Source organism: Artemia franciscana, chromosome 8 (genome assembly GCF_032884065.1).
Source record: "Artemia franciscana chromosome 8, ASM3288406v1, whole genome shotgun sequence".
Taxonomy (NCBI): domain Eukaryota; kingdom Metazoa; phylum Arthropoda; class Branchiopoda; order Anostraca; family Artemiidae; genus Artemia; species Artemia franciscana.
Window position 1 is genome coordinate 15,848,504 of NC_088870.1, and position 12,177 is coordinate 15,860,680.

Below are 12,177 nucleotides of genomic sequence, written 5' to 3' on the forward strand. Positions count from 1 at the left end.
GTAGAATAAATAGCTGAAATTACTAAACATACTTTAGCATAAAGAGCGAGGTATTTATCTCCTCCTAAATACCTCGCTCTTTATGCTAAAGTATTTTTAGAACCCTTCATATGCGTAATAATCTCTGTTCGTTTTAAGTTTCAATGCTACTCCATCCTTTCATTTGAAAAAACGTTTTCATGTTTATTTTTCATTGTTTTCTTATAGTAATGCTAGAAAATCATGCGCCCTTTTCCTTGAATTTTTCTTCCCCCATGACAGATTCCTCCAAGGAAAGATCCTCTAACATAGCACCCTCCCCTCAAACCCACCCCCCAAACAAAATGAAATCCCCCTGAAAACGTCTCTACACTTCCCAATAACCATTACTATATGTAAACACTGGTCAAAGTTTGTAACTTGCAGCCCCTCCCCCAGGGATTGTGGGGGAATAAATCATCCCCAAATACATAGTTATTATGGTTTTCGACTATGCTGAGCAAAATGGCTATCTCAAAATTTTGATCCGTTGACTTTGGGAAATAAATGAGCGTGGGAGGGGGCCTAGATGCCCTCCAATTTTTTTTGATCAATTAAAAAGGGCACTATAACTTTTCATTTCCGTTAGAATGAGCCCTCTTGCGACATTCTAGGACCACTTGGTCGATACGATTACCCCTGGGGAAAAGAAAAAAAAAAAAAAACAAATAAACACGCACCCGTGATTTGTCTTCTGGTAAAAAATACGAAATTCCACATTTTTGTAGATAGATTCTTCGTTAAGATTCTATGACTTCTAGGGGGTGTTTCCCCCTATTTTCTTAAATAAGGCAAATTTTCTCAGGCTCGTAACTTTTGATGGGTAAGACTAAACTTGATGAAACTTATAAATTTAAAATCAGCATTAAAATGCGATTCTTTTGATGTAGCTATTGATATCAAAATTCAATTTTTTAGAGTTTTGGTTACTATTGAGCCGGGTCGCTCCTTACTACAGTTCGTTACCACGAACTGTTTGATTCTTATAACTGTTTTTGCTTCCCATTACTGTGTGCCTAGTTTCGCTAGAAACAGGATGTGAGTGTCTACCGTTAGACAGGATAAGCAGTAAAAACATGATCGAATTGACTAGGTGAGGGGCCCGATTGGATTTTTTTTGCAGGGCCCTCCCTATGTGTTAAATAGAAAATATATTTGCGTAGTAGTTTACGTACGTAAAGTAGTTCCCGCACGCAGTGCAAAATCTCTCGAATCTAGTACTCTCCCGATTAAATTCAATAAATTTGACGAGAACTTTCACGGGTATCAGTGTCCTATATGATGATATATATAATATATAATAATAAACCCATTAATAAATCTCATCCAGCTATGCAAACTTCAAATAAATATATTTGAATTATTTGAATAACTCATAGTTTATCCCTTATCACCAAAAAAAAGGTCCATTCTGATGGTAATGAGGGGCCCTTTCAAATGCAAGGCCCAATTGGGTCCAATTGCTTTAATCGCCCTTTATCCTATCCTGGTAAAAACTGTGAACATTTTGAAATTAAGACGGGGGGAAATATTCTATCTCTTGAAAGTTTCCTGATTTCTGCAAAACATTTCCAGAAAGATTATGAGGAGCTATCTTTTTTAAGAAGGCAACTTGTCACCATTTGTTGATTATAAAAATAACGTTGGTCACACTTAGCTCTCTTGTGACAATTTTGTAAGCAATTTTTGACAAAAGGTCAATAATTTGAAGTGCCCTTACCTTTCTCCCCAAAAAAATAATTCTTGAAGTTTCAGCACAGTCCCTCCAGCCGGGACAAGAAGAAGGGTACACTTACCATATCCGCTTATAAGATCCATCATCATCATCCTGAAACCTTCTAACGATAGAGATAATTACAGTGGTAGATTGCTAGGGTTGCATTTTTCTTTTTAAACAAATAGATTTTAGCTCCTAAATTTGACAAAAAATTTAATTTGGAGTAAAAAGAATTCATAAAAAGGAGATAACACATCTAGTATATTTATTCAGCTAGCAGAATGAGTGTGGTAAACACAGATCCGGCATGGTAAATCAAAAAATGGTGTATGATCTCTTTTTCTAAATGTGGGTTTATAGACCTCCCCTCAAAATTAAGGAAGCTCTATCAACTCTATCAGTTCTTTATGTCCTATCTTATTTTTTTAGATAATTAGAAGTTAAAGTTTTTTTTCAAAATGCCTTATATCCTCTTTTTTCACTCACAGAAACAAATTGGCCTTTATCTTTTTCTTACAAAAACAATCATCCCTAAAGTGGAAAAAGAGGTTTAATTATCCTATATTTTGATGTTCAAAAATGTGCTGTAGTTCCATTGGTTTAATCTTTGTGACTTCGTGAACCAGTCATAACGTTTCTATAGCGTTTGCCAGAAAGGTAAGCCAGACAACTCTGCCTTTTTTTACTGTTTCTTTGTTTTTTTTTGGCATCTTGGATGCCTAAAATCCAAAACTCTTTACACTCTTTGTGAAAAAACACGCTTTTTCGTAGAAACACTGATAGAAAACCGGTCCCCAATGACAAAAAAAACAACAAAAAAACACAACTTTTCAGTATTTCTGCTCTCCTATAATTTCGTTTTGTGCAGCGTATTGGTAGCATATTGGCATCAATTTGTAGGGTAGTAGGAGAGGCTTGTGTTTCCTCTAGATGATTTTGACCCCCTTGCTTGCAAAAAATGACATTTATGCAATTTTCACTGAGAAATACCTTTTCTTGGGATGTTCACTGGAAAATTGAAATCTGCCTAGATTAACAAAATTGACTCCCCCCCGCTCCCGACATTTGTGTGAATTGGCGCCACCGACATAACGCCTTGTCAGTTACCACGTTCCAAATACCTCTGGTATCTATAGAAAGGTGTTAGTGTCCGTTTCAAAAGTACCTGAAAAGTAATACCCCACTCTGTTATTTTCTAATTCCACGAAGTTTGCTGAATACAAAAGATCATTTACCTCAACTACAACTTTTTTATATGGAAGGTAAGACTCAAATAAAGAAAGCCTTTTTCTTCTCATCTAGCAGTTTTCTCTTTTATCAGAAACGATTTGGTGATTTGGCATGTCGAAACCTTTCTATGTCGTTCAGAACTTATTAAAGTTATCAAATATGTTGCAGCTTTTTCGGTTGCTTGTTAGCCCCAAAAGTAGTGCAGAATAAACTTGTGATTATCTTTTGAGTTAAATCGTTGTGGCAAAAGTGGTTCAAAAGTGATACGGTACTCTGTTATTTTGTATTCAAGTGAAGAAAGAGGCCTGCCACCTTTCCTACCTGTAACTGAAAATCGGCTTGATCACAATATCTAAAACACTATGACCTTCTGGCTAGTGTAGAGTACTTATGTAGTGACGAGAGTTCATGAAGTACTACTCTGGTACTCATGTCATAAAAATAACAAAAATAGGCTTCTCTTGTAAAGTAAAGAGTAATGTTAATACAAAAAAAGAACAATGACTTTTTAAGATATTTATACACTTTGCTTCAGTATATTTCTATTCTGCATTTTTTTTTTTTGCTTACTTAATATGTTTATTAAGGTAAATTACAGGTTATTTTGTATTTCCATGAAACTAGGGCTGTTGTTTTTGATAAATGTAACAATAGGCTTGAGAAAGAAAGATATTACGGATATGAAGTAATCAAGTAGTGCTTGGAGATTGAATTAAGCGCGACCCGTGTTATAATATAGCAAAATAGGTTTCTATTTAAAAGTAAAAAGTAATGTTACTGACGAAGAACAAATAATGTGTCTTATGAAAAGTTAAGTACTAAATGAGAGGAACAATGATGAATAAGATGAGGGATGATTTCTCATAAACCTTCAGTCTTACACTAGAATACCATTGTGACTGGAGATTGAGAACAAATAGCAAATCTTGAAAAATTGTCATTCGTGTAGCTCAATCGCCTTATCTTTAAAACACTAAAAGAAAGTTTGTCCGAAAAGTGACTATTTACACTACTTGCACTTTCCTAAAATGCTACGAAGTAGTATCATTAAGAATTTTACAGCCTGGTCTAAAGGGGCTGTACCATCACGTAATAAGACTCAAAGAGTTGTAGACGAGGTAAGATGGGAGCCCTCACCCAACGTTAAATTTGACAAGAAATCTAATGAAACCAAAAAATCTAAAATCTCCTAGGCATACCTTCTTTCCAACTTGGGTTTTTCCAGTGAAAGACAAACCTTCACACCTACACTAGATTACTATTTTGATTTTCATTTGCTGAAACTGGGGCACGTTTTTGATACCACTCTGGAAAATCATATTTCTATTTTCTATGGTAGTCGGATTAACTTAGACTTTAAAAGCAAAATTTCTTCAACATTATTATTGTTACTCAACCTTAACGGATTTTGATCCTTAATAACGCTCTAGAAAAATGCTTTTGCTATGTTTGGATTAATGGTGTGTCCCAGTTTTTTTTGGTGAGGGAATTTTTCGGAGGAGGTTTTACGAAAGAAATATTTGTAAAATACATTAAAAACTTGTCTAGATGCATTTTCCTAATTTTTTTATAGGTCGTATAAAAACTTATGGGGGGGGCTCAAACCCGGGAGCCCCTTCCCCTGGAAACGGCCTTGATTTGGGTCATTCCAATTGTATTTTGGTAGTTCTAAGAAGAAGTTTACATAGAATTATAGCCTGTCCAGTTTATCAACAATAATATCTGCTCTTTTAAATTCTGACATGGTTCTCTTCCAGTCAGACATTGGTTATGACAAGATTTTTTGCTGATTTATTTATGCATTCTGTATCAAGCAAACTCATTGTTGCTAGCTTTGAATTGCTCATCTAATTATATATCTATCTCACGAGTTTATCTATTGTTGATCTGGAGTGGCCATTGGAGCCCAATCTAGGTCACTATAAATAAATTTTTGACAGATTATAAGGTCTATTTAAATATTACGCTCCAGAACCTGATTTAATCCTTCAGGTACCGTAGCGAAATTAAAAGTCACAATGAAAATGTGTTTTCTGGGCCATGGATGCATAGGTTGTATGTGCTTTTCGGGACTGATTCGTGTCTGTTTTTTATTTCTGTATTTATTTTGATAACAAATGAACTTGAAGCACAAGATCCGTTTGGTAGCCAAAAGGCTGCTATGTCTCAGGGGTTGTGTTTGAATGTATTACCGATGAGGGAAAAAAATCTAAAAGAAGAGCTTTATTTCCAGTGTCAGCTATTGCAGAAGTTCTAACTATGACTTCTCAAATAAAAGCTATAATGATTTACAAAACACATAAGAACCAAAAAATTCAGCATTTAGTACTCCTAGAAGTACTTGCAATCTGAAGTTCTTTTTGTAGAAATGATAAATAAACGGAAAAAACTGTGTAAGCACACTTTTGCAATAAACGTTCGGCACCATTAAATTTATTTTGTTTAAAACTAAAAACCTTGAAACTTACAGGTAAACCTTGATGATACCATTCTCCTTCCTTTTTCAAGTGGAACTACTGGATTACCGAAAGGCGTATGCCTTACACATAGAAATGTTGTGGCAAGCTTATGCCAACTCCAATTCCCCACAATGGGACTTCTCAAACAGTCTACTGGTAAGGAAACATTAAAATTCAAAATATCACCGGTGGACGACTAAACTTCATGTCTGCCTTTTAGAGAATGCCTAGGAAAGTAAATAGAATTTAGAGATTAGTAGGTCTATCTAATACTTGTTGATTTGATACTAGTCTTGGCAATTCGATAGTTACTAGTCTTGTAGCTGTGAGACTAAAGATTTTTCTAGAGACTAAATAGTTTCTGAAGATGGGGAACGGATTAGTAGCACAATGAAAAAACTTGGATGTAATCTCAAGGCACTGTCTCTAATGGTGCCAATCCATGAAAATGGGGATTGGGAAAAATAAATTAAAAAACACAAGGAGGGGTAATTTTGCTTTTTTTTTTCCTTTTATCCGAATCAAAATGACAAAAAATGGTATTTGCCAATGAAAACTCTTGCCAGCCAGGATAGTACTATTATAAAACTATAGTGTGAGGCAAAATAGTACAAATGGCAGCACAACATGTATAAAAAAAAACTCTATCTCATCGATACGAGGCGTATTACAGTTTATAAACTTTCTGATTTTCTAAAATAACCTCACAGTTTAAGGTATATGTTCCATGTGAAGCATGCAATATTGTGACAAGCCTTCACCTGTGAAGGCTCGTCGCACTGAGAGGACAAGGTAATTCTATTAGTTTTAAATCTATCCATTCACGAACAAATATACGTTCAAATGGGGACGAGTTCATTTATTAGATAGTGAAACAGATACAAAAGTCTGGATATTTTGCTCACATGTACAATGATCGTCATCAGCAGAAATAGTATTTTGTTGATGATGATCGCTGGACATGTGAACAAAATATTCACACTTTTGCATCTGTTTTCACTATCTAATCAATGGACTTATCCTCATTTGAATATTTATTTGTTTGTCATAAAAAGACAGTGTGGTCTTGGAAAAAAAAAAATACCAAATTTTAAGTATTGCGTCAAAAATCTATCTATTCACCGAACCAGGATTATGATATTAATTAGAATATTATTAGGGAAGGATCTGAACCTGCTGACAAAAAATCAGTTTTATTATTTAAGAATTAACGACGCTTCTTGACTACTAAGATCCTTGCGTCGGCCTATTTTTTCAGTCTAACGAAAATTCAAAGCAAGTTTCAAAAACGTAACTTGGTTGACAGATAAAACTGAAGTTCAGCTATCGAATGATATCGAAAACTATTGTCTTAAGCTGAAAGATGAATACCAAACGATCGCATAAAAACATGTGTCAGAACACTATTATATAAAAATATAAAAAAATATATATAAAACATATATATAAATATATATAAAAAATAAAAAAAAATATATATAAAATATATATAAATATATATAAAAACATATGTCGGATTACTGACATGCTGACATATTTAGAACTAACTCGAATATTCATTTCGAACTAAAACTCGCACCCCTCAAGAGGGTCAAAAGCTACAATAATTTTCTAATAACCCCTCAAGAGGGTCAAGAGGGTGTGCTACAATAATTTTCTTTTCTTTAGCCGACTGTGAAATGTGAACACCTCAGCGCAAAAAAAGTTCATTGGTCGTTTCCAAGTTCTGAGTAGTTGTTTTCCATATACTCACTAGTAAGGAGCGACCCGGCTCAATAGTAACCAAAACTCTAAAAAAAGGAATTTTGATACCAATATATACATCAAAAGAATTTGATTTTTATGCTGATGTAAAATATGTAAGTTTATTCAAGTTTAGTCTTATCAATTAGTTCAAGCTTACCTGTTTAAGCTTACCCATCAAAAGTTACGAGCCTGAGAAAATATGCATATCTTTAGAAAATAGGGGGAAAAACCCCTTAAAAGTCATAGAATCTTAACGAAAATCACACCGTCAAATTCAGCGTATCAGAGAACTCTATAGTAGAAGTTTCAAGCTCCTATCTACAAAAATGTGGAATGTTACATTTTTTGCCACAAGACAGATCAAGGATGCGTGTTTATTCGTTTGTTTGTTGTTTGCTTTTTTTTGCTTTTTCCCCCCAGGGATGATCGTATCGACCCAGTGGTTCTAGAATGTCGTGAGAGGGCTCTTTCTAACGGAAAGTAAAAGTTCTAGTGCTCTTTTTAAGTGACTAACAACATTGGAGGGCACATAGGCCCCCTCCCACGCTCATTTTTCCCAAAGTCACCGTATCAAAATTCTGAGATAGCCTTTTTATTTAGCATAGTCGAAAAACCTAGTAACTATGTCTTTGGGGACGATTTACTCCCCCACAGTCCCCGTGGGAGGGGCTGCAACTTAAAAACCTTGACCATTGTTTACATATAGTAATTATTATTGGAAAGTGTACAGACGCTTTCATGGTCCTTTTGGCTGGGGGAGGGGCTGAGGGGAGGAGGTTAAGTGTGGGAACTTTCCATGGAGGAATTGGTCATCGCGAAGAAAATTTCCATGAAGGGTGTGCAGGATTTTTTAGCACTTTTTTTCAAGAACAATGAAAAATAAATATGAAAAAGTTTTTTTTAACTGAAAGTAAGGAAAAGCATTAAAACTAAAAACAAATAGAAATCATTACGCATATGAGGTTTCACCTCTTCCTAATACCTCGCTCTTTACACTATAGTGATTTTATTAATTTCAACTATTTATTCTACGGCCTTTGTGATTCAGGGGTCATCCTTAAGGAATTGGGACAAAATTTAAGCTTTAGTGTAAAGAGAGAGGTATTGACGAGGGGGGAACCCCCTCATATACGTAATAAAACATACGAATATAGAAGTTCGTTACGTAAGTTAATTCGTAAGTTAAGTATATTTTTACTAATAAAAACGTTCGTAAAAAATTAAAAGTTTTAGTTGCCCTTTAAATAACCGAAAAATTGGAAGGTAACTAGACCTACTCCCTCGCTCCTTTTTTATCAAAATTGTCCGATCAAAACTATGAGAAAACCATTTAGCCTTAAAAATAAATTTATATGCAAATTTCGTTTTACTCATTCATGTGCGGAGAGCCAAAATCGAAACATGCATTAATTCAAAAACGTTCAGAAATTAAGAAAAAAAAACAAGTTTTTTTAACCGAAAGTAAGAAGTAATATTAAAACTTAAAACGAACAGAAGTTACTCGGCTGTTCCCTCCTTAACGCCCCTCTCTTTACGCTAAAGTTTTTTACTGTTTTAAAAGTAGAGTTGAGAGAAAGAGTCAAAGAGTCAAACCCTCCCGTGTTCACTTTTTCCCAAAGTCACCGGATCAAAATTTTGAGATAGCCATTTTGTTCAGCATTGTCCAAAATCTGCAATATGTAAATATGTTTTTGATGACGACTTATTCCCCCACAGTCCTGGGGGGAAGGGCTGCAAGTTATGAACTTTGCCCATTGTGTACATGTAGTATTGGCTATTGACGAAGGATACTGACGTTTTAAGGGGTTGTTTTTTCTGATTGTGGGGGGAGGGGGTCAGCATTTATGTGAGAGGATCTCTCTATGGAGGAATTTATCACGGTGGAAGAAACTTTCCCTAAAAAGGGCACTAGGTTTTCCAGTATTATTTAAAAAACAATGAGAAATTAAATAAAAAAACAAGTTTTTTCAACTCAAAAGTAAGGAGCAACATTAAATCTTACAAACGAACAGAAATTATTGCATATATGAGGGGGTTCATCCCTTCCTCAGAACCTCGCTCTTTACAATAAAGTATTTTTAGCATTTTCAAAAGAGATATTTATTCTAATTAATCGGCCTTTGTGATTGGTCATTCTCAAAGAACTGGAACAAAATTTGAACTTTTATTACTAACTAGCTGTTGGGGTGGCGCTTCGCGCCACCCCAACACCTAGTTGGTGGGGGCGCTTCGTGCCCCCCCCAAGCCCCCCCGCGCGCGTAAGTCGTTACGCGCCATAATAGTTACGCGCCATTGTAGTTGTGTCCCTATGTCCCACCTGTGAATATAGATATATATATATATATATATATATATATATATATATATATATATATATATATATATGGTTTTAACTACGTAAAACTTGCGAATATACAACATTCTTTGCTGTCCCATTGTCTTTGCATATAAATAGATTGTCAGGTTTACCGACTCTTGAACATGCAACATATAATGGTCCATGGGAAAACAATCTGTATTCAGATCTATACCTCATGATTCTAATGATTGCCCTTGAGCTTTGTTGATGGTGATTGCTAATCGACCATTCCCTGTCCCGGTGTCCCGGTCGTCATTTATATCCCCCTGTTTCCCCCGGTGTCCCCGTTGTAGTTGTGTCCCTGTGTCCCGGTCGTCATTTATATTCCCTGTGTCCCGGTCGTCATTTGTATCCCGGTGTCCCGGTCTGTATATACATTCGTTTTTTAGTTTTGTTTTTCTCCTTTATTTTTTTCCTTTTTTTTCTTTTTTAGTTTATTTAGATTTTTAGATTTTTTAGTTTTTTTATTAGTTTTTAGTTTTTTTTTCTTTTTTTTGTAGTTTTTACCTTCTTTTTAGTTTTGTTAGCTTTTTTTTTACTTATGTCCTGGTCGTCATTTATACTCCCTGTGTCCCGGTGCTTTGTTGATTGCTAATCGAACATTCCTTTTGTCCTGGTCGCTTTCTCTTTGAGTGTCGTCATTTATTTTTTTCCTTTTTAGTTCTTTTAGTTTTTACCTTTTTTAGTTTTTTTTAGTTTTTTAGATGAAAATTTTTTTTAGTTTTTTCCTTTTTTTCTTTTTAGTTTTTTATTGGTTTTTACCTTTAATTTAGCTTATTTTTCAGTTTTTTCCTTTTTTTTAGTTTTTCTTTATTTTTCATTTTTTTTTAGTTTTTTACCATTTTTTAGTTTTTTAGTTTTTTTAGTTTTTTAGCTTTTTTACTTTTTTTATTAGTTTTTAGTTTTTTTTGTAGTTTTTGCCTTTTTTTAGTTTTTTCAGTTTTTTTTTTAGTTTTTTATTGGTTTTTACCTTTATTTTAGCTTATTTTTCAGTTTTTTCCTTTTTTTTAGTTTTTTTTAGTTTTTAGTTTTTTTAGTTTTTTACCTTTTTTTAGTTTTTTTAGTTTTTTTAGTTTTTTAGCTTTTTTATTTTTTTTTATTAGTTTTTAGTTTTTTTTTGTAGTTTTTGCCTTTTTTTAGTTTTATTAGTTTTTTAGCTTTTTTATTAGTTTTTAGTTTTTTTTTGTAGTTTTTGCCTTTTTTTAGTTTTTTTTTCTTTTTAGTTTTTTTGTAGTTTTTACCTTCTTTTTAGTTTTGTTAGTTTTTTTTTTACTTATGTCCTGGTCGTCATTTATACTCCCTGTGTCCCGGTGCTTTGTTGATTGCTAATCGAACATTCCTTTTGTCCTGGTCGCTTTCTCTTTGAGTGTCGTCATTTATTTTTTTCTTTTTTAGTTCTTTTAGTTTTTACCTTTTTTAGTTTTTTTTTAGTTTTTTAGATGAAAATTTTTTTTAGTTTTTTCCTTTTTTTCTTTTTAGTTTTTTATTGGTTTTTACCTTTATTTTAGCTTATTTTTCAGTTTTTTCCTTTTTTTATTTTTTTTTTATTTTTTATTTTTTTTAGTTTTTTACCTTTTTTTAGTTTTTTAATTTTTTTAGTTTTTTAGCTTTTTTACTTTTTTTATTAGTTTTTAGTTTTTTTTGTAGTTTTTGCCTTTTTTTAGTTTTTTCAGTTTTTTTTTAGTTTTTTATTGGTTTTTACCTTTATTTTAGCTTATTTTTCAGTTTTTTCCTTTTTTTTAGTTTTTTTAGTTTTTAGTTTTTTTAGTTTTTTACCTTTTTTTAGTTTTTTTAGTTTTTTTAGTTTTTTAGCTTTTTTATTTTTTTTATTAGTTTTTAGTTTTTTTTGTAGTTTTTGCTTTTTTTTAGTTTTTTTAGTTTTTTAGCTTTTTTATTAGTTTTTAGTTTTTTTTTGTAGTTTTTGCCTTTTTTTAGTTTTTTTAGTTTTTTAGCTTTTTTATTTTTTTTATTATTTTTTAGTTTTTTTTGTAGTTTTTGCCTTTTTTTTAGTTTTTTTCAGTTTTCAGTTTTGTCACCTGATCCAGTTTTTTCAGGTGACGTCACCTGATCCATCCACAGATCCACACACAGACAACTTATTTTTATATATATAGATTACCAATTACTGGGTAGTGTAAAGAGCGAGGTATTGACGTGGGGGTGAACCCCCTCATATACCTAATAGAAATATACGAATATAGAAGTTCGTTACGTAAGTTAATGTTTAAGTTACGTATATTTATTACTAATAAAAACGTTCGCAAATAAAATTAAAGGTCTAGTGGCCTTTTTAAGTAACCCAAAAAATTGGAGGGCAACTGGGCCCCCTCCCCGCCCCTTTTTTTCAAAATCGTTCGATCAAAACTTTGAGAAAGCCATTTAGCCAAAAGAAAAAAAATATGCAAATTTCGTTTTAATTATTCATGTTCGGTGAGCCAAATTCAAAATCTACATTAATTCAGATGCGTTTAGAAAATAAATAAAAACAGGCTTTTTTCAACTGAAAGTAAGGAGCAACATTAAAACTTAAAACAAACAGAAATCATTATGTATCATTATATAGTAATCATTATGTAGGGGACGAAGGGGTTCGTCCCCTCGTCAATACCTCGCTCTTTACGCTAAAGTATTTTTAGTAATTTCAAAAC

The 12,177-nt window shown here is 33.0% G+C and overlaps 1 protein-coding gene across 1 annotated transcript in view; it reads left to right on the forward strand.

Moving 5' to 3' along the window:
- The window catches only part of LOC136030049 (uncharacterized), a 97,157-nt gene that overhangs the window by 24,467 nt on the left and 60,513 nt on the right, over window positions 1-12,177 (forward strand). Inside the window, exon 5 of the mRNA XM_065708670.1 lies at window positions 5,436-5,580. Coding sequence (XP_065564742.1) covers window positions 5,436-5,580 — 145 coding nt within the window. The remainder of the gene's footprint in view (window positions 1-5,435; window positions 5,581-12,177) is intronic.